This window comes from Ambystoma mexicanum, chromosome 13, assembly GCF_040938575.1.
Source record: "Ambystoma mexicanum isolate Mex_15411 chromosome 13, UKY_AmexF1_1, whole genome shotgun sequence".
Taxonomy (NCBI): Eukaryota; Metazoa; Chordata; class Amphibia; order Caudata; family Ambystomatidae; genus Ambystoma; species Ambystoma mexicanum.
The window spans coordinates 89,191,623-89,215,040 of record NC_090938.1 but is presented as its reverse complement, the minus strand read 5'-3'; the positions used below and the strand labels follow the sequence as shown (position 1 = coordinate 89,215,040).

The window sequence follows — 23,418 nt, the reverse complement described above, 5'->3', positions numbered from 1 at the left end:
TTTCATAGGTTTTTAGTAGCGCAACTTAACCATAACATCCCTTTAACAAAGTTTTTTTACTGAATTTCATAGGTTTTTAGTAGCGAAACTTAACCATAATGTCCCTTTAACAAAGTTTTTTTTTTACTGAATTTCATAGTTTTTTATTAGTGTAACGTAACCATAACATCCTTTTCAAGTGAGGACGACAACTAGCATCCTAGGTTCTCAAAGTGGGAACCCGCGGTGGTAAAAAAAAGATTTTTCATCCCATAGGAAGGAAAATATTTTACCAAGATGGACACCAGGAAAAGGGAAGGCAGGGTGTATAAAGAGAACACAACAGGGCATCGGCGGGGGGTCGGGAAGACCAGGGGAGAGATACGGGGCATGAGCAGGGGGTGGAAAGAAGGGAGACATGGGGTATGAGCGGGAAAGAAGGGAGACACGGAGCATGAGCTGGGGGTGGGGGGTAGAAGGGAGACACGGGGCATGAGCGGGAAAGAAGGGAGACACAGGGCATGAGCAGGGGGTGGGGGGGAAAAAGGGAGACGCGGGGGTGGGGGTGAACAGGGGAGACACAGGCCATGAGCGGGGGGAAAAGGAGGGAGACAGACACGGAGCATGAGCGGGGGTGGGGGTGAACAGGAGAGACACGGGGCATGAGCGGGGGTAGGGCAAGGTGGGACCCCCACCCCCGCTCATGCCCCGTGTCTGCCCTGTTCCAACAGTGCAGACACGGGGCATGAGCGGGGGGTGGGGGGAAAAGAAAGACACAGGGCATGAGCTGGGGGTGGGGGGGAAAGAAGGGAGACACGGGGCATGAGGGGGGGTGCGTGGAACAAGAGGTCAACAAGGGGCATCATAGGAGGGGGACACAAGAGGAAGACACGGGGCATGAGCAGGGGGTGGGAGGGAACAGGAGGAAGACACAGGGCATCAGCGAGGAGTGGGAGGGACAGGAAGAAGACACAGGGCATGAGCAGGGGTGGGGGGAACAAGAGGTCAACAAGGGGCATCATAGGAGGGGGACAAGAGGAAGACACGGGGCATGAGCGGTGGTGGGGGGCAACAGGATACAGACACGGGGCATGAGCAGGGGGTGGGTCCAACAGGAGAGAGACACGGGGCATGAGCGGGGGGTGGGGAGAACAGGAGACAGACACAGGGAATGAGCGGGGGGTGGAGAGAACAGGAGACAGACACGGGGCATGAGCAGGGGTGGGGGGAACAGGAGACAGATACGGGCATGAGCTGGGGGTGGGGGGCAACAGGAGAGAGACACGGGGCATGAGCAGGGGGTGGGGGGGGCAGGAGACAGACACGGGGCATGGGTGGGGGCAACAGGAGACATACACGGGGCATGAGCAGGGGGTGGGGGAACAGGAGACAGACACGGGGCATGAGCGGGGGGTGGGGGGCCACAGGAGAGAGACACGGGGCATGAGCGGGGGGTGGGGGAATACAGGAGAGAGACACGGGGCATGAGCGGGGGTGGGAGGAACAGGAGACAGATACGGGGCATGAGCGGGGGGTGGGGAGAACAGGAGAGAGACACAGGGCATGAGCGGGGGGTGGGGGGGTACAGGAGAGAGACACGGGGCATGAGCGGGGGGTGGGGGGCAACAGGAGACAGACACGGGGCATGAGCGGGTGGGGGCAACAGGAGACAGACATGGGGCATGAGCGGGGGTGGGGGACAACAGTAGAGAGACACGGGGCATGAGCAGGGGTGGAACAGGAGAGAGACACGGGGCATGAGCGGTGGGTGGGGAGAACAGGAGACAGACATGGGGCATGAGCGGGGGGTGTGGGGGGCAACAGGAGACAGACACGGGGCATGAGCGGGGGTGGGGCGAAGAGGAGACAGACACGGGGCATGAGCGGGGGTGGGGGGCAACAGGAGACAGACACGGGGCATGAGCGGGGGTGGGAGAACAGGAGACAGACACGGGGCATGAGCGGGGGTGGGGGGCAACAGGAGACAGACACAGGGCATGAGCGGGGGCAACAGGAGAGATACAGGGGAAGAGCGGGGGGTGGGGGGACAGGAGACAGACACAGGGCATGAGCGGAGGGTGGGGGGAACAACAGAGACAGACACGGGGCATGAGCGGGGGGTGGGGGGCAACAGGAGACAGACACGGGCATGAGCGGGGGGTGGGGGGCAACAGGAGACAGACATGGGGCATGAGCGGGGGGTGGGGGGAAGGGGAGAGACACACGGGGCATGAGCGGGGGTAGGGGGAGGGGAGACACATGGGGCATGAGGAGGGGGTGGGGGGGAGGGGAGACACACGGGGCGTGAGCGGGGGTGGGGGGAGGGGAGACACACGGGGCATGAGCGGGGGTGGGGGCAGGGGAGACACACGGGGCATGAGCGGGGGGTGGGGGGAGGTGAGACACATGGGGCATGAGCGGGGGGTGGGGGAACGGGGAGACACACGGGGCATGGGCGGGGGGTGGGGTGGAGGGGAGACACACGGGGCATGAGCGGGGGTGGGAGGGGAGGGGAGAGACACATGGGGCATGAGTGGGGGGTGGGGGGAGGGGAGAGACACACAGGGCATGAGTAGGGGGTGGGGGGTAGGGGAGAGACACACGGGGCATGAGCGGGGGGTGGGGGGGAGGGAGTGAGACACACGGGGCATGAGCGGGGGGTGGGGGGAGGGAGAGAGACACACGGGGCATGAGCGGGGGTGGGGGGAGGGAAAGAGACACACGGGGCATGAGCGGGGGTGGGGGAGAGGGAGAGACACACGGGGCATGAGCGGGGTGGGGGAGGGAGAGACACACGGGGCATGAGCGGGGGGGTGGGGGGGATTTAAGAGACACACAGGGCATGAGCGGGGGGAAGGGGAGAGACACACCGGCATGAGCAGGGGGTGGAGGGAGGGAGAGAGACACATGGGGCATGAGCAGGGGTGGGGGGGAGGGAGAGAGACACACGGGGAATGAGCGGGGGTGGGGGAGGGAGAGAGACACACGGGGCATGAGCGGGGGTGGGTGGGAGGGGAGAGACACATGGGGGCATGAGTGGGGGGTGGGGGAAGGGGAGAGACACACGGGGTATGAGCGGGGTGGGTGGGATGAGAGAGACACACAGGGCATGAGCGAGGGGTGGGGGGGAGGGAGAGAGAAACATGGGGCATGAGCGGGGGGTGGGGGGAGGGAGTGAGACACACGGGGCATGAGTGGGGGGTGGGGGGAGGGGAGAGACACACAGGGCATGAGTAGGGGGTGGGGGGAGGGGAGAGACACACAGGGCATGAGTAGGGGGTGGGGGGTAGGGGAGAGACACACGGGGCATGAGCGGGGGGTGGGGGGAGGGAGAGAGACACACGGGGCATGAGCGGGGGTGGGGGGAGGGAAAGAGACACACGGGGCATGAGCGGGGGTGGGGGAGAGGGAGAGACACACGGGGCATGAGCGGGGGTGGGGGAGGGAGAGACACACGGGGCATGAGCGGGGGGGTGGGGGGTATTTAAGAGACACACAGGGCATGAGCGGGGGGAAGGGGAGAGACACACCGGCATGAGCAGGGGGTGGAGGGAGGGAGAGAGACACATGGGGCATGAGCAGGGGTGGGGGGGAGGTAGAGAGACACACGGGGAATGAGCGGGGTGGGGGAGGGAGAGAGACACACGGGGCATGAGCGGGGGTGGGTGGGAGGGGAGAGACACACGGGGGCATGAGTGGGGGGTGGGGGGAAGGGGAGAGACACACGGGGTATGAGCGGGGTGGGGGGGATGAGAGAGACACACAGGGCATGAGCGGGGGGTGGGGGGGAGGGAGAGAGAAACATGGGGCATGAGCGGGGGGTGGGGGGAGGGAGTGAGACACACGGGGCATGAGCGGGGGGTGGGGGGAGGGAGGGAGACACACAGGGCATGAGTGGGGGGGAGGGAGAGAGACACACGGAGCATGAGCGGGGGTTGGGGGAGGTAAGAGACACACGGGGCATGAGCGGGGGGGTGGGGGGAGAGAGAGACACACACAGGGCATGAACGGGGGTTGGTGGGAGGGAGAGAGACACACGGGCGTGAGCGGGGGTTGGGGGGAGGGAGAGAGACACACGGGGCATGAGCGGGGGGTGGGTGGGAGGGGAGAGACACACGGGGCATGAGTGGGGGGTGGGGGGAAGGGGAGAGACACACGGGGTATGAGCGGGGGTGGGGGGATGGGAGAGACACACAGGGCATGAGCGGGGGGTGGGGGGGAGGGAGAGAGACTCACGGGGCATGAGCGGGGGGTGGGGGAGGGAGAGAGACACACAGGGCATGAGCGGGGGTGGGGGGAGGGAGAGAGTCACACGGGTCATGAGCGGGGGATGGGCGGGAGGGAGAGAGACACACGGGGCATGAGCGGGGGCTGGGGGGGCGGGAGAGAGACACACGGGGCATGAGCGGGGGGGTGGGGGAGTTTGTATGTCAGGAGACAAACAAAAACACAGACATGAGTTTGTGCAGCAGATCCCGCTCCTCGGCCCTCCGCTGGCCACCGTGTGCGATGGCGTGAGCGGGGGGCTGGAGGAACAGGGGAGACACGGAGCATGAGCGGGGGTGGTGGGGACAGGAAGGACACACGGGGCATGAGCGGAGGTGGGGGGGACAGAAAGGACACACAGGGCATGAGCGGGGGTGGGGGGGACAGAAAGGAAACACGGGGCATGAGCAGAGGGTGGGGCAGACACGGGGCATGAGCGGGGGTGGGAGGAATAGGAGACAGACACGCTCCTGCTGACCTGACAAAGCCTCTCAAGCGGGAAAGAAAGATGGCGGGCATCTCTGAAGCCAGACGCACTGCACGCTTTCGCCGCATCCAATGAGAGAGCACGTCAGATGTCCACGGACATCATGCAAGCTGCTTGCCCAATCACTGTCCTGTCCGTGGAGCGAACAGGGAAGTGTGTCCGCGAAGCGAACACAGATATCACTAATTTCTTTTGACCTACTTTTTGGTCATTTAAAAAAAACCTAGTGCACAGATTTTCACCAAATTTGCAAAAGCATGCTTTTGGCACCAAGCCGCTGCTCCTGGTCCAAATTTGGTGAAAATCCGTCCAGCGGTTTGGGCTGTAGGCGCGAGCAAACATTTTTTTGCAAAGTTTGGTGAGGATTCGTCCAGAGGGGGCGAAGTTATAAGCCACCCAAAAAATGCTCTTCCTATGGAAACACCTACTTAACCATAACTACACTGCCACTTTCGTGGCATATATATATATATATATGTCTCCTTACCTAGAGATGAGGGTACTCAAAACCTCCTAAAGTTCCCTTGCACCTCGGCATTCAGGATACCCCATCCTTTCAATATATAGGACTATCACCTAAACTGCATTGTTGTCTTTCCCTGTTAAGAGGAGTTTTCCCCAATAATTCTTCAGTATGAATACAATAGCAACGACTACCAGGAGAGGGGAGAGATAGAGATAGAGAGAGAGAGAGAGAGAGAGAGAGAGAGAGAGAGAGCGAGAGAGAAAGAGAGAGAGAGAGAGAGAGAGAGAGAGACTCTGGGGGTCATTACGACCCAGGCGGTAATTACGCCAACTTTACCACCATGGTGTAAACTACGTTTTACCGGATTTACCGCCCCATTCCAAGGTGAGTGGGGCGGTAAATCCCCATTTCCCATTTTCCCTTCCCCATTCCCATTTTTGCCCCATAGGGCATAATGGGAGTGGGGAAGGCGCTAATTACGCCACCGTAAATTACGGTGGCGTAATTAGCATCATGGCGGGTTAGCGCCATGGATTTTAACGGCTGCTAAAAGCAGCCGTTAAAATCGGAATCATGCGTTAAGGGTTAACGACGGCGTTAACCCTTAACGCCTGAGTTGTAATGAGGCCCTCTGTGTTTTACCCAACACATACTCTCTACTTACTATGTGATCTCTGAGTCTTCTTGATACCGTGTCTGTGTAACAGCCTGCTCTGCCTGGCCTGGTGCACCTAATCCAGGAACTAGTCAGGCCTTTAGAGAAACACAGTATCTGGCCACCTTTCTGTTGGTGTGCACACACACTGCTCTCTGAAGGTAGGCCTTGCGGCCTGGGACATGCAGCAGGACCCTCAGCATCCACAGGAGTTGCTGGAAATCACATATCGGGTTCACCAGGTATAGACCCTTAGTGATTTTCAGGAAACAATCATAAGACGCACGTATGCAATAAAACACAGTTTGCAATTAACTATTGATTATTTTTGTGTCCCAGTTTAGTTTTGGGGGGAATTGAGGGGGTTTAAAGTGGTGACCGACATCTGTAGGGACCGTTTTCCCATTGGGTTTGACATTGGTTTGGGCCAGAGAGATGTCTCAGTAGGGCAGGATTATTTGCCCATGGTATGTGTGTCTGCATTCGGTGGTAGGTTGAGGTGGAATAATGACAGGAGGGAGGAATTAATGAGGAAGGCTGTTCAATCGAGCTCAAATAAATTGGAAGCTCTTTGTCAGGGTATGGGGAGCAGAACATTATTTAAACAAAGTTTGGATCTATACTGCAGAATCTGTCATCAGTGTTTACCCAGGTAGCGGGAAAAAGTAGAGCATCACCAAGGATGAGATGGTTTGACCATGAAGTACAAGAGCTAAGGCTTACCTACTCTCAGTATTGGAAGATCCCCAAACTACTCAAAATTCTATTATGTGTGCAAGTTCTCATTTCAAGAAGGCTGTGGTCAGAACAAAAAGATCCATTAAAGCCGAGGCATGGGACACATGGTTCAGAGCATCCTGGGATAATGATGCTAAATTATTCTTGGAAATAGCAAACCATGGCTCATTTTATAAATTTAATCCATCAGAAGGCTCCAGTCTCTAATGTATCTGACCTGGCCTGGGTGGATCATTTCTCATCCTTATATACTGCACAGCGAGGGTAATTTGGAGGAAGGGGGCCCAATTCTAGGGAATGTCTTTTCAGTAATGGAAATAACTAGAGCCAGTGGCTGCCTGCACTGTAATCAAGCACCTGGTACCGAGAATGTGCCGGCAGATCCTTTTGGAATGGCTTCAGAATTGTGGGCCCCAGTTTTGACCCAGGGATTCAATGCTTTCTGTGCGGGGGAGTTGTCTCTCCTTCATGGTCCTGTGCAACTATTTATCCAATACACAAAAAGAGGCTGCGGGATGCACCGACTTCATACAGACCTATCACATTGCTGGATACTCTTTTTAAAATGTTTGGCTGTGCAGTATTGGCAAGGCTGGAGGAGTGGTTTGTGGAGAGTGCAGTGGTCTTGTTGGTGCAGTTGGGATTCCAGTTGGGGCTTGGTACAGCGAAGCAGTCTTTTAATCTCTATGTGAAAGTTTCTCACTCGATTTACATAAGGGAGAAGCCAATTTATCTGGCATTCATGGATATGAGCATGGCCTTTGACAAGGTGAAACGAGCTAAATTGTGGTCCATGATCGGATCCATGAAATGTCTCTCTGCCCTGGTGAACCTTTTGGCACAATTGCATGATTCACCAAAAGCTTTTGTTAGGAGTGGGGCCAATGGGAGATGTACAGGCTCACTTTAAATGAAGTGAGGGGTGCGCCAGCGCTGTGTCCTGGGCCCCCCTGCTCTTCTGCTTGTATAATAATGTTTTTGCACAATCACTTACTGAGCTCCTCACCTGATGTTCCGAGGATGGCGGCCAGCCTTTACCGGTCTTTGTGTATGCAGATGACACTGTTCTAATGGTGCGTACCCCGATGACCATACAGAGACTTATTCCTGACTATGCTTGTTTCATGACCACTTTGAACTTGGTGGTTAATGCAGCGAAGTCTGCAGTGATGGCATGCTGTAGTGGGAGGTGTATGGCGAAGTTCAAGGCAATGGGCCTCATTACGACCCTGGCGGTACCCATGCTTGTATTACACAATGTTTTGTGGGGGGGCTCTGATGCCAAGGGTCGATAATTTTGACTATCTGGTGGTCAGGTTCTCATTCAACTTTGGCCCAAACTCACATGTGAGCAAACAGACAACTTGCTTTAAGCAGGCTATGGAAGGTGTTACCAGGTCAATGTGAATGTTTAGAGCTAAACCAATCGACCTGTTGCAAAAATTGTACAATCGTATAGCGGCTTCTTTTGGCAGATTTGGGATGGAGCTATGGGGATACTTCAACACCAATTCACAAGAAGTGGAGAACCCATTTTATTTTTAAAGTATTTTGGGCTCGCCACAATCTACTCTGAATTTCGAGCTGCATTTGGGAATGGGCTGCATTAGAGGTACGGCTGTTGCCGGAGTCGGTTTTTTTTCTGGCTCCCAGTAATGGGCAATTATCAGGGTATTACAACCCCAGCGGACCCGGTAATTGCCCATTCCAGGGCGCCGGAAAAAAATCTTCCCATTCCCATTCGAGCCTCATAGGGCTCAATGGGAATGGGGACGCCTGTAGCACCAGCACGGTTTATTACCGTGCCGGTACTACAGGCAAGCTTTGCTTGCGGTTGCCTTTCATTCCACCTGGCGGAAAGAATTGCACCCGCGAGCACAGCTTGGAGTCTGCCAGTCCGGATACAATGGTACCGGCAAGCTTACTGGTACCGTTGTAATGACCCCCAATATTTTATGGGGGGGCTCTGATCCCAAGGGTCGATCATTTTGACTATCTGGTGGTCAGATTCTCATTCAACTTTGGCCCAAACTCGCATGTGAGCAAACAGACAACTTGCTTTAAGCAGGCTATGGAAGGTGTTAACAGGTCAATTTGAATGTTTAGAGCTAAACCAATTCACCTGTTGCTAAAATTGTACAAACGTAAAGCGACTTCTGTTGCCAGATTTGGGATGGAGCTATGGGGATACTTCAACACCAATTCACAAGTAGTGGAGAACCCATTTTTTTCAAAAGTGTTTTGGGCTCGCCACTATCTGCTCTGAATTGCGGTGTACATTTGGGACTGAGCTGCAAATGTATCGGAGATGTGATCACCCTCATGCCTGTTCTTCACTGGCTCAGGCTCTGGGGAAATGAAAAAACAGTCCTTACTCATGAGTTAATTATCTTCATGATTGCCACAGATATTGGTGTAAAGGTTTTGTGGCTGAATCACAGCAAGAAACAACTGTTGAAAATTAACATTACTCACTTGTACCCACCTCGTAATGTTATATTGCAAGGGGAGATATGATTGTTGACTAGCCATTTGTGTGATCATATTGGTCAAATGAGATAAAGTAGGCTGATGACCATCGTGTCTCCAGGCATACAGAAATATTTATCATGGACTGAGTCACCAGGTGATGGAGTTATTGTGGCAAGCATGAAGATAATTAACTCATGAGTAAGGACTATTTTTTCATTTCCCCAGAGCCTGAGCCAGTGAAGAACAGGCATGAGGGTGATCACATCCCCGATACATTTGCAGCTCAGTCCCAAATGTACAACACAATTCAGAGCAGATAGTGGCGAGCCCAAAATACTTTTGAAAAAAATGGGTTCTCCACTACTTGTGAATTGGTGTTGAAGTATCCCCATAGCTCCATCCCAAATCTGGCAACAGAAGTCGTAACAGAAGTCCGTTTACGGTTGTACAATTTTAGCAACAGGTTAATTGGTTTAGCTCTAAACATTCAAATTGACCTGGTAACACCTTCCATAGCCTGCTTAAAGCATATGACAGTGTGAGAGGTTCTATGCTTAGCCTTCTGTTATGTGAATTGGGTTTTGTGCAACATCGACCCACACTGATGTTTTTACTAAAGGCTGATTCACCACGTGTTGGGTGGACTCTTTTATTGTAGCTTACAAAATGGCTTTGTATAATAAAGTGTTTGCTCGTGAATATATCATGAAATGTGGTTTTTGCATGGTTGTGTTTTTATGATATGATATTGATGTGATTGTGTTCTTAAAACATGTGTTTTTTCTTGGCACCCATGCTGTTATGTATTTTTTTCTGTATTTGCACTGAAGCCCTGTACGTTTTAGAAATAAACCATATGATGATGATGATGATGCAATTCAAAATAATGACGGCCGGGAGGTCAGTCTGTCTCATGGGAGAGGAAGACTGAGAACTCGCCATGCCCACACTGTGCTACAGTATTTGAAAACAAAAAAACTGAAAATTAGAATAATTGCCAGTCATCCAGTAATTGCAACATTCCATCATCCCTATTGGGTGCCACCTATACACCCCCTAAACATAAGCATACATCGGTCTATCCTTATTGGTTCATACAAAAGCATGTGACATTAGATTTACAACCCACCAGGTGACCAATTCAGCACACAGTGGGAAGAGTGGCACTTACCCCCTGTGATGAATCTAGAAATGTCTTCACTGATTCTCTGGAGGGACGCTTCTTATACATGCCAGGTAAAGGCAGAAGCTACCTGACTCTGACCCTGGGGGTTGGTATCCGTGGGAGGACCACGTAAGGGAGGACAAACTACAGAGAGGCAGGGACATACTGAAACAAAATAACCCTTCAAATGTAATTCTTAATGATTAGCATGTGCCTTTACAACATACCTCTATGGCTCATTGTGACATAGATAAAGAATTTCCAAGTATTTATAGCCAGCAGCCTTATTTACCTTCCCCTGTCTTTTTAAGTAATGAGATGAGGAAGGGGGATTTGAACAATGAGGATGACCAGAAGCAATATGCAAACACTGCATTCTGGTCTTTGGAAGGTGTTGACTAATGCTGGGAAGTTTAAAACTCACCCAGCTGAGCAGCATACCAGAGAGAGGCAGGGACTGCTCCGGAACGCAGCTTCTGCTGATACTGGTTGGAACGCAGGAGGTGAACACATTGTGGAAGGCAGTATGGAGAATGATGAGAATGGCATGCAGAGGGACCAGGTCAAAAGAAGCTTGCCACTTTGTCACTATTGGCAGCTGGAGCCGCCAGACGCAAAGGAAAGCAAGGCAGGAGCTGTACGGTTAACGGGATGCACTCCCAGTCAGCGGACCAAAGGAAAGAGAGACTAATACAAATATGAATATTGTGAAAAAGGGGTCGATGATCCAATGCTTGGAAAGAGAGACTAATACCAAGACGAACAGTGTGAAGAATTGGTTGTTGGCCCAATGCTTGGACAGAGAGACTAATACAAATATGAACAGTGTGAAGAAGGGGTTGGTGACCCAATGCTTGGAAGAAAGAAAAGACTGGTATGAGTGTTGTTAGGAAAGGGTTGGTGATCCAATATTGGAAAAGCATTATTTCTTGGCTAAAAGAAAGAGTGAGGAAAACGTGGAAAATCCCTGGCAGGATAGTGAACCAGACAAACAGTGATTATGGGACTCACACCCGTGAAATTATATAAAAAGCCTTGGCAGGAGAGTAAATCAGGGACTGTGCGAGTCTGGGACATGCACCCAAGAAACAGAGTTGCGATATCCCGGCAGGAGAGTAAACCAGGAGGAAGAAGAGTAGCAAACCTGAACAGTAAGGATCAAGTATAGAGTTGCAATACCCTGCATGAGACTACCCCAGGGGTAAAAGAGAAACATTCAAAAGAAAGGGGAAGAACCATGCCCCTTTAAGATTCATGAAGAAACAGAGTGAGATAAACTGAATGTTTAAGAGAACTGAATTTGTAAAGGGGACTCAAGGGAAGAGTCTTCCTCCTTGAACTGTGATAAAGTGACATTCAAACTATCAGAAAAAAAATACAAGAGAAATCCTGTTGAAACTGTATTCCTTTTGTTTTTGCACCTTAGAACTTTATGTTTGGAACTCTGAAAGAAAGCTATAAGTGCATAACTTCCAGAAATAGCCTTATTTTGAGTTTAGCATTTAAGGGTCAGTGTAGGGTTTTTGGACACAGGATATGATATGATATGGCATTTATAACGTGCCTATAAACAAGTGTTTCAAGGCGCAACAGGGCAAAGGAGGGGGAACAGAAGGAAGACAGAGACAACAATGTTACTAGGCCAGTTGACATTCAGATCGCACAAGTGCAGGGGCGGGGGGAAGAGAAAATTGCGGGGGGAAAGTGGAGGAGGCGGTGCATTACATTGGATAACTGTTAAATAAATAAAGACAATAAATAAAAGTACGGCCAGTAGGTGGCAAGTGCAAGGGTAAGTGCAGACATCAGATGTCAAGTGTTGGTAGGGGGCTCTGGGGATACAGAAAAAGTCCTCGAGTGAAAATATTGCCGGGGAGGGCAGTGCAGGTGTGCAACTGGTGAGGAGGGACCTGGGCAAGAGATCAGAGGGTAGCCAGGTAACCAGTGCAGTATCAGTTTCAGCCAGGAGATCAACAGGGGAAAGGAGGAGAGAAATCAGAAGCAAAGAGGAAGGTATTGAGGTGCTTTCGGAACTGGAGATGGTTCTCCTCAAGTTTCAGAGAGGCAGGGAGGCTGTTCCAGAGAGAGGCCCCAGCAGAAGAAAGAGATCTACCACCAACTTGTTTCTTGGAGAAGCGAGTGACCCTGAGGGGGTTGGAGGCGGATGAGCAAAGAGCTCGAAAAGGAAGAGATTTAGGAAGAGAAAGTTGAAGGTATTGAGGCCTCAGGCTCCAGAAGGCCTTGCGGACAATGCAGAGGGTTTTGAACTTAATCCTCACAGCCACTGGGAGCCAGTGAAGAGATTTCATTCCTGGGGAGCTACGATCACTGGGCTTGAGGCCAAGGACAAGTCTTGCAGTCCTGTTCTGGATGAGTTGCAGAGGGCAGAGAGTAGAAACAGGCAGATTTAAAAAGAGGCTGTTGCAGCAGTCCAGCCTAGAGAGAACCAGAGCTCTGGAGACAGTGAGCTTCTGGGGGAAGGAGAGGAAAGGAAGAATACCTCTGAGGAGGTGCAGCTGGTAGTGTGACTTCTTAGAGACATCAGAGATGTGAGTAGAGCAGGAAAGCATGGAGTCGAAGATGACCCCGAGGTTTTTAGCCTCACAAGTGGGTGCAAGAAGAGGGCCAAGACAAGAGAGGGCGGCCAGAGAGTGACAGGAAAAGAGTTACCAGGTGTGCCAATGAGGATAATCTCAGACTTACTGGCATTAAGGCAGAGATCATTGGCGGCAACCACTCCTGGATAACAGACAGTCAGAGATGAGAGAAGGAGAAGAGGTGGCAGAAGGGAGCCTAAAAATTAATTGAGTGCCATCCGAATAGCACTGGAAGTTGGGGCAGAGAGTGGCAATGCAGTGGGCAAGAAGTGACACATATTGGTTGAACAGCCAGGGACAATGAAGGACGCTCTTTTGTTTAACATCCTGACACAGATGGTCCTTAGTTTCGTTGAGGCAGGGGTAACACCTCTTAGGATTAGGGATAGAAAGGATGTCTCCCAACCCCCTTATTATTTTGTGGTAACTAAAGGTTCATATACAACACTTAACATTCCACTGTGCTGAGTCTTACTCTTGATCCTTTACACTCTCATGGCAACATGTTCCTTTTAAATGGTTGTTACATGCACTCTAACGGCTAGCTTGAATTTTGATGTGACATTTTCCTTAATTACCATGACTGAGAGCCATGAAGTGCATTAGGCTGCTGAAGTAAGCTGTGTAAAGTCAACTTAGATTGGCCTCCTACGGGTCCCTATAAATGTGATAACTTAGACAAAGTACCACTGTAGGTGCAGAAACCTAAGTAAATAAGAAAGTACATGTAGAACCCGTTACTGTCAATTGTGGAAGGAATTCCTTTGAATTAACACATCAACGTTCACTCTCTGTACTACATTTGATGTGATATGCCATGAAACAAAGTGGCAGACTCTTACCAATGGTTAATTCAATCTATTGCTATTGAGGCTACTATGTTCATCTAATTATTCTGTTTCTTGTGCTGCCTCAGGATTCATCACAAGAACTCTCTTTGCAAATGGATGCTTTCATTGATTGGTAATAGAAGTTGAACTGAGTGGACTCTAAAGTGATGTAGAAGAAGATTGCACCACTCAAGATCCAGTTCAGAAATTGAATAATTGCAATTCAATGATATATGAAGTTAATTGTGTCCACACTAACACATTAAACAGACTGATAAATGTGGATAGTCAGTAGCAGGGTAAGAGTAGACGGGTGGCGGTATTAGAAGAGGAGCCTTGGAGAACTAAAATTAATCGAGGAGCTGTGCAAAATAGCACAAAATAGGGAAACTGTTGAATCCCCGAGAATTGTATTTCTGCTTGAGCCATAAATCAAGATGAGGCTTCCTCACACATGTTTAGGGAGGAACCTAATTGGTTGCATGCATGAGAAAACCCAGAAGGCTGTGTCAATGCCACGTATGATATAACTCATGGTCCCGTTCATTCACAAAATGCGCTGTAGTTTTACATACTTTTAATGTGAGTCAGTCATGTGATTTTTGTGTATTCTCCAAGGTACAGTGTTTTCTAGATCTCCCTACATATCAAGTAAGCATATTTTGATAAGCTTTTTGATGGTTGCCACATTATATACTTTCCGCTTTGGACACCTAATGAATGGTGGTATGAATTGTTTTCATGGAGATTATTTGCTATATAATTTCTACAGGTAAAACGTGAAAGGGCCTCATCACGAGTTAGGTGGAGCAGTAAAAATGCGGCGGTAGCGCTATTACCACTAAATTAACGCTCCAATGAGCTCTGAGCTGGAGATGAAGGCGCCGACTTTCCGCCTATTTTTGGTGCAATTACCGCGGTGCAATTACTGCTGTGGTAATTGCATCAAAAATACCCCATTGCGTCCCATGGACTCAAAATGAATGGGGATTTACCGAACCACAATAACTTGTAATCCGGTGCTAATAGTGCCTGACCAAGTTGTGGTAACGCTAATTGCATTTGTTGGTATTCCAGCAGATTTACCACTGGGATACCGCCCAACTCGTGATGAAGCCCCAGGTATGGAATTAGCTGGTACTTTTTTGGTTTTATGACCATTTTTGTAACACTTTTGGGAACATTTTGTAAATTAATTACACGTGAAATGTATCAAACTTGATATTGTTTTATTTTCCAGTAAAATTAGTTCTGTGAGATAATGTCAAGTTTCAGGCAGGCAGGACCTGTTTTCACATTTACATTATTAGAAAAATAGCACAAATGCTTGATGGCATGACTATTGATTTCTCATTTGTTATTTCAGATTTCCCTGAGAAGGACATCATTGTCCATAATACATTGGACCTGTATCTCAGCCTGTCATTGTTCAACAAGCTAAACATTGGTTTAAAAACAAAATCTGTCGTGTCTTTTTTCTTGGATTGAAATATTGGGTATATTAATGGGTTACTTTGGCTACTAATATATGTTGTTTAATAGCTGGGTTTCCATAGAAGTCCACATAGAAGCTTCTGACAATGTTGTTAATCGTAGCTTCATTTGTTAACCCTAAGTGCAATGGGGTGTCTTGCGTGAATTACATACCATTGATTATACATTTCTCTTCAGTGCCATTCTATTCACCACCAGGTGGTGTATTGTTGTCTTACACTCAACTCTTCCAAAACTGAGGTCATATACTTTCCTACCTTCACTGCTTTACCCTATTTTGATCTCCCCTCTTGTTTCCCAAAGGCCTATTCTTCCCCTCCATACGGCACACACATTTGGGGTCCTTTTTTGACAGCGAACGTAAGCTTCACCACTATATTGCCCCTAACTCGTGTGTAGCAAGGATCAACCGGCTTAACATCAGAAAAACCTGCTCTCTCCACACAGCTCCACCAAAACCCCCATTCTGACCTTAGTACTCAGTTGGCTTGACCACCATGTCAGTCTCCTCCTTGGCCTCCCGACTGGCTTAATTACCCAACTTTGGCACTCATACCTCCGTAAACTTCCACTTTTCTTTCTATGAAAAACGGGTGCTCTTTGAATCCCAACTGCTTGCCTACAATTACTCAGAATGCGTTTGCACCCCATAACAAACCTTATTTCCTGCTACTCCCCTCTACATGTCCACCATTCTAGTTGTCTCTCTAATATCTCCATCATCCTATCCGGCCTATGCCTCCTCTTGCTTACACTTCTTCCTCGCTGCCATCCCATGTGGCAAATGTGTCTACTATTCACTTGACCAAACTTCACTTAAGCTCTGTCTCCTCAGTGAAGAAGTGTGATCCTCTACCTACTCCGACGTAACTCCTTCTCCCCTAACACGCTGAATTGGGCCTCCCAGCACTGTGTAACTTGTATATACAGCCCCATAGGTCTACCGTCTGTTCTGTTTTTTATCCAGTATATGTAACATTTATCTTCTACTAGTTCATTGGTCATGATCACTCCTGCTAATGTATGACTTGATTCATGCTGGCCCCATTGACTTGTAATTACTGTATGAGCAAAATGCCTGCTACCCACAATATATACAATAAAATACAATACGTACGTTCTGTGTTGGCCTCGGGTCTTGGCAAGTTCACATCCAAGTCTGTGGACAACATCTGCAGTACGCCCCTGTGCAGCATCCCTTTCACTATTTGAATAAGGTTGTCAGAATGTCAGTAGGATGAAGGGTAGGAACTCATGTGGGTTGGTAGATAAGGTGTTCGAAGACCTTGTCCTTTTCCATAGGTGGAATTACAGCACGGCAAGGGGCTTCTGCCTGGTCACAACTCTCCTAAATAGTGGGTAAATTGCTTCGTCCTATGTGTTACCTATAAAAGGGTGCCAGTGTCCCCCATTGTTCATGTGTGTATATTTAACATTAAGCCATTTGGTGAAATTTACTTGTGCAAAGTCTTAATATCAGGTAATGTGTGGAGCCACTCCTATAGCAAAGTACTTCCATCAGTGTTCCACGACCATATAATTTTATTGTTTGTAGAGTGAACCTAGCTCAAGAGTCCAGTAGCACTTTGCAATGTATGAACGTCAGCTTTGGGCATGGATCTTTGAGCAGTAGCACAGTGCTGTTGTACGAAGGGCAGAAACACATGGATTTAGTCGTATGGGAGAGATTGATGGAAGTTCCACATTTGTATTGTTATTGTTTGTGGAGCTGAAGGATGGTGGGGTGTTCCAAGCCTGCAGAGGTAAAGATATCCTGGCGGTTGGGGCATGACCGGAGAAGGATCCTTTGTGGGTCTTCTCTATGAGGGTCAGCATTGACTCCAACTTCTGATGGATTTGCTATGGGAGGTGTGACGTTCTTCAGAGGTGTGGAGTGTAGCCTCCAGACTTGCAGTGGACACCCGTCTGCCAGTAGCTACATATCTTTTTTCCATTTAGCCTGTCAAGGTGTACAGGCAACACATTGATCGGGGTCTGTATGGTCCCTCAAAACGTACTGCTCATGCAAAGGGTCTAGATTAAAAGGGACCTGAATCATAACATCCACACAGACTTGCAGATTTTCTTCATACTCTCTGGACCATAGAGTGGTAACAGAGGTAATGGCAGCATGGCAGATGAGACAGGCCACAAGAGTCACCTTTTGTGGAGAAATCAAATCGTAGACAGAACAGCTGACGGTGGAGGAGATAGGTATCAAAGTGGGCTGGGGTCAATCCAGTGGGATTGGCATCAGATCACAGGTTAGGTAGATATTTAGAGGAGGCATGTCAGGAGAGTATGTAGGAGGTGATGGAAGTTGGGGTAAATTAAACTGCAACTAGTGGGCCACAGGAACAGGGGCAAACTCTTTCTGCAGCAAAGGATCTAAGCACTGCTTGCCAATGACAGTAAGGCAGTAAGGGATGAAGCAAATGTAATGGCATGAAACACTATATGCATGTGGTAGTACTGAATGAGTGGTAGAGTAATAATGATTACAGAGAAGTCTTCATGCAAATTTAGTTGCAGGTAACCTGTGAGTATTTAGGTACATAACTAGGCACATACCTACTTATTTTCCCGGAAAATGAGCTATTTGGGAATGCTATACATGGGGGGGTCATTACAAGGTGGGCGGTAAGGGATACTGGGCACCAGTAAGGAGACTGGTGCCAGTAATCCCTTACCGCCCTATTACAAGGTCCCTTGGCGGGGACCATAAGGAACGTGCGGCCTGACCACACATCCCTTACGGGAAGGGACCAGGGCGCTAATAACGGGCTTGCACATCGCAGGCCCGTTATTAGCGCCCTCCCCATTCCCATTGAGCCCTATGTGGGCTCAAATGGGAATGGGGAATGGCATGTTCAATGTGGACTTACCGGTCCCACCAGGGTCGGACTACACCAGCAAGTCCCCATTGAACTACACCGGTGCCGGACCCGTTATTGGTGGCAGTCATGGCGCAAATAGCACCACGACTACAACCAATCTCGGAATGAGGCCCATGGTCTTCCGAGAAAGGTACCCATCTGTATGCTAATCTTAGAGCACAGTTAACAGTATGATTGAATTTATATGTTTGGAATTATTTGTAGGGCACTAAACATTCACTTTCAATTACTGTTGAACACCTTATTTGTGTGGCATGAAATGATGGGAAAACTAGCTTGGGGAAATTCGGAATAAGAGATGTTGGGGTGGTTTGAGGTATGGCAAATGTTAAACATTTTTGGGGACTTTGCCAGAAAATGTTGAGCTTCACCCATAATGTCCCAGACTTGGATTTGGGGCATTGTGAACTTGCCTTTTACTACCAGTGCATTTTCTCTGGAAATAGAAATTAATTATTTCTATTTTTTTTGTATCAACTGGAGTTGATCTAATTATGCTAAACATAAAACTAAACTAATTTGATCAAATAAAAAACATAACATTTTTCCCAACCAGGATATAGACCATCATTCCAAAGTTCCACCATAATGAAGTTAAATCAGAAGATTAAGGAGGGAAAGGAAGCCAAAGGAGTGCTTTGATTGGTGGTGATGGAGAGATCAAGGCCTATGGTGACTGTAGTGCTTAAGGGAGTGTTAAGGTCCTGTACGGGGAGGGGGATAGGGCTGGTTTGTCAGGGGGGTGGGGGGGGTTGACAACGTTCTTTTCCTCATGACTTGCAAGGGTGGCCACATTTTAAAAAAACATTGATCCAAATTAGCATTAGCTTGTGAGAAAGATTTTGTTAAGGCTGCCCTCTGACTCACATTTGGGAATCTTGAATGTGGTGAAAAGGAGTGCCTATGTGGAAGGGGGTTTTGCTCTGGTGGGACAGAATGCACGTTCAAGCCGTAAACCAATACTGTTAAGGTAAAAGGCAGTAGCGTTTTGTCTGGGGAGAATTGTGGTGAGGCCACATTGTGTTACAGTTCTGTAGAATTGAGCACAGTTACATAATTCATTGGTAAATGAAGATTTATAAAAATCTCCAGAACTAAAAGTCATAAATCGTGAGCCATGATCAGGTTACTGATTTGTATTCATCCTATAAAATAGGTCCTGAATGAAATCTTAACATGGAAAACACTTCACAGCATAATGATTAAATGCCTGGGTTACACCAGAGTTCACCACAATGCCCAAATACAAACACATTCACACACACACACACACACACACACACACACGCAGCCACAAACACACAAACACATGCACATATGCTGACACACACACGCATTCACACACATGCACACATGCCGACACACAAATCCCCACATACACACACATATGCCTGCCCACATGCACGGACAAGCACACAATATACAATTACCTGAGCAAATGAGCTACTACTTTCCACAAAGAGCACATTCATCATTCTGAGCAAGTCATGGAATTCCTTATCTTGATAGTCGAACCGGTTCCCGAAAAGGACTGAACAAGTGACATTGGCAACTGCATTGCTTATGTGAAATGCTGGGTCAAAAGGCAACTCTGTTAAATGAAATAAAAACAGCATGTTACAAACATAATCATTCATCCATCACCACAGATATAACTTAATGCTCATGAATTTGTCGGGAAATGCAAGTAACAGTTGGTATTTGGAAATAGCTTGTTTTATATCAAGCCTACTTATGGCTATGGCAATAGAGCTGCAGTATTCCACAGGAACACCACATGCGATAATTACTGCATGGGCTATTTTTATCTCAACCCGACACTGTTGTTGTGGTCAGGTTGGACTTCCCATAAAAAGAGTACTTTTTCTGATGCTTGGAACTGTGTTGCAGCACAATACTAAAAGGAAATAAATGTATGATGAATATTTTTTATAAAGTTTTGTCAAATGGCACGAGTTATTAACATCTCAAAAAATGCTCTTCCTATGGGAATCCAACTTAATCATGACTGCAGGGTCACTATAGGTGACTGTGTAATATTTTAGATATTGATAGATTGAGCAGTATGAAAACAGAGCATTTGCTTGGTTTGCTTCATTTTGTGCCCCAGACACCTCCAGGTGTCCCGGAACACCCTTAGCTTCCCACTCACCCACTTACAGTGGGAGCTCCCCAGTGGTCAGTAGTTCTGGGTCCACTTCTTTTCACTCTTTATGCCTATGCTCCGGGCACCTTGGTCTCCTACTACGGTTCTCCTATCAACTCTTGGCTGAGGACACTCAGATCTTCTTTTCATTTCCATCCTTATCTAATTAGCTGCAGTCAAACAATTCTGTCTCTCCGCCATCAAATACTGAATGGCATCTCATTTGCTCATGCTCAACTCCACTGAGATTGAAGTTCTCTACTTCCTCTGCCCCTCTTCCATTCTTCTCTCCTGATCACCTTCCCTTCTCTGCTTCTGCTCACAACCTTGGCGTCATTTTCAACTCATCTCACAACTATTTGCTCTTCATCTCCAAATCTGCCACTGTGGCCAGACTTAATCTCCTCAACATCAGAAAACTAAGACATTGTTCTCTTCAACACTCTTAAGCACCTAATCTACTCTTTAGTATTCTCTCAATCTGACTACTGTGCCAGTCTACTCTATGGTCTTCCCAGCTATGTTTTTCACCTTGTGACAAAGTCCTCATCTTTGCAGTCCGTACACTCTTCAACCTTCCCCAGCCCTTCATCAGTTATGCTGGATCTATGAGAAAGAGGGCAAAATATAAACGTATTCTCATCATCTTCAAAACTATACAAAGACTTACCCCACCCTACCTTTTGGCCCAACTCGCTCCCTACTCTCCCCCTTGATCCCTGCAATCATCCTCAGCTCATCCCCTTACTAGATCTCGTGCCTCATACTCACCCTCTTGTCTCTGCTCTCTTCCTCTCCTTGCTCCTTTACTCTGTAATGCTCTTCCTCTCCCACTCCACTCTCATTCTCTATTTAAATCCAACCTCCTAACTCTCCTCCTTTCTGAACAATCACTTGCATGGCATTCTATGCCACCACATCTCACTGTTCTCCTCTCCCCTACCTCTCTACAACCCCACAGCACTTATCCTCACTGTATCATCCTAAAACCTAAAACGTAGCACTTCCTGCACTCTCCTGTTCCTATATCATGCTCTACTGTCCTCATCCCTGGTTCATATTGCTACCTCCCCTGCATCATCTGGTCTTATATCCGCGTAATTTCACCCATTGTTAATGTTAAGGTGACCTCAATCGATAATAGATACCCAATAACAAAACAAACTCAAAGGCATTGTTTAAATATGAGTGTACGAGAACACCCAATTTTATTCAAACATGAACACCCGGGACAGTACTCAAAAGCATTCTCATCATTGTAATGCAAAACACAAGATTTAAACCAAATATGTATCACAGATGATGTCATAGTGATAAGAAAACATTTTTATTAACTCCTTCTTTTGGTTAGTAAGACATATGGGCTATATGTTATATAAGCAAAAGCTACTACTATTGGATATTCTTTAAATGATAGCTCCTCCTTAGTTCGTCCTACTAAACAATGTTACACTTCACTCTAATCAATCATTGGTTGGCACTATAATACATTAGCCAACATAGCGGATAAAATCGATATTGGTCAAAAGTTTGCACATTCCACCCTGGCTCTTTAGTGTGATGCCAAGATGCGGGGTTGGGTAGGAGGGATGGACGGGCTGCCGTAATCATGTTTAGAGAAGTTACTCCCTTCTCGTTCCCAGGCCCAAGACAGTTATCTGCAACCTAGTCTGTGGCCTTGGAGTGGTTTCTCTGAATGCACCAAGGGAGTTGCAGTGGCCTTGGTGTGTTGTCCCAGTCTCTGAATGCACCAAGGAAGTTGTAGGTGTACTATCTTATTTAGCCAGGAATAAATGATGACTTGTCCTGGTCACGTGGTAAGGAGACCACTGCACAGGAACCTTTTTGTCTATTTATTGAGTTATCTGCTATTCTAGCACATGTGCGCTGTTGTTCAGAAACTACCCAGAACACTATGCTGTTATTCATTATGAGATCATTTGGCCTGGTAGCTACTTGCACCTGGGGATCAAAGCTGCCTGTGCTTCTGTCCCTTTAACAAAAGAAACAAATTAACTTTAGTTGCATCCTGTGTGCTTCTGCAGAATGCTGTCTAATGTAGTTTGACGTGCTCTAACCATGAGGCTCTTGGCTTCTGTCTAAACATCATGGAACTTGAAACTGTGTGCACAGCAATTTTATTTTGATGTCAGTATTCAGTACCTCAAATGAAGGCCCTACAGTGTTCTATCTAAAAGATGGTGGTACTTGGGTGCTACCGCCACCATGTTCATGTTCTTCTTGTTTACTGCAATGTTCGTTGTGTCTGGTGCGTTGAATACCACTATACAGTATTCCCTGACCCTGCTCTACCTATGCTCATCTCTATGCTGCTTCTGTAACCCTATCTGTGTATACAGCAACCTCCTACTCTTGAGGGTGCACTCTACCTCTTTTGACCTTACTTGTGAGGCGCATACAACCTATTCTACTCTTTATGGTGGCTGCATTACCCCTAGTGTTTACACTAATTGTTTACAAGTCACCTATCAGCTTGCACCTTCATTCATTTGGGTGACCATCTGGGGGTGACGCTAGGCCCGATGCTGATTTAATCTGCAAGGACACTGGTCCTCGGAACTATAAATCAATGATGAAATGTGTTCTAAGTATTTATGTGGAAAAAACGTTTAGTTTTCCCTGAAATTTGCATTAAATAAACAAATAAAGCTTGAAAAAATAAATACATCTAACAAAAGGTTAAGGTTACTGTGTGTAAAAAATCGATTAATGTTGGGAATGCCAATGGGTTAAAGCTATTATTAAACACTAATAGAATAGAAGCCCAACATTGCTGGAAACTTAATTCACCCCAGAATCGTTGCTTGGGGGGGCTGAGGGGGCTATAGCCCCCGTCTTTTGGTTGTAGCCCCTGATAGACGCTCAGGGATTACAAACAAAAAGCCTAGCTAGCCCCCAGTCGCGACAGGGCCAAAATTAGCATAGCCTCAGAACTTTTCCAGACCTAGCAACACCCCTGATTCACCCTTTTGATTCGGATGGTTAGTGAAGATATTGTACATAGTAGGGGAGACACATGAACCTTGTGGGATGCCACAGGTGATTTGTATTGGGTCCGCTGAGGCTACGGGGGAGAACAATCTCATTGTACGGTTGACTAGGAAGGATTGTTGTTTTTTCATATGTTTTTTCATTCTGGTTGCACCTGTGCCAGAATGAGGCCCAAATGGCTCCTATTCTTCCTATATATGCTTGAACGGTGTGG

The 23,418-nt window shown here is 48.1% G+C and overlaps 1 protein-coding gene across 1 annotated transcript in view; it reads right to left on the bottom strand.

The window, feature by feature from the left end:
- Positions 1 to 23,418, bottom strand: part of LOC138520915 (cytochrome P450 2A6-like) — a 181,735-nt gene that overhangs the window by 116,929 nt on the left and 41,388 nt on the right. Inside the window, exon 4 of the mRNA XM_069633342.1 lies at positions 19,477 to 19,637. Coding sequence (XP_069489443.1) covers positions 19,477 to 19,637 — 161 coding nt within the window. The remainder of the gene's footprint in view (positions 1 to 19,476; positions 19,638 to 23,418) is intronic.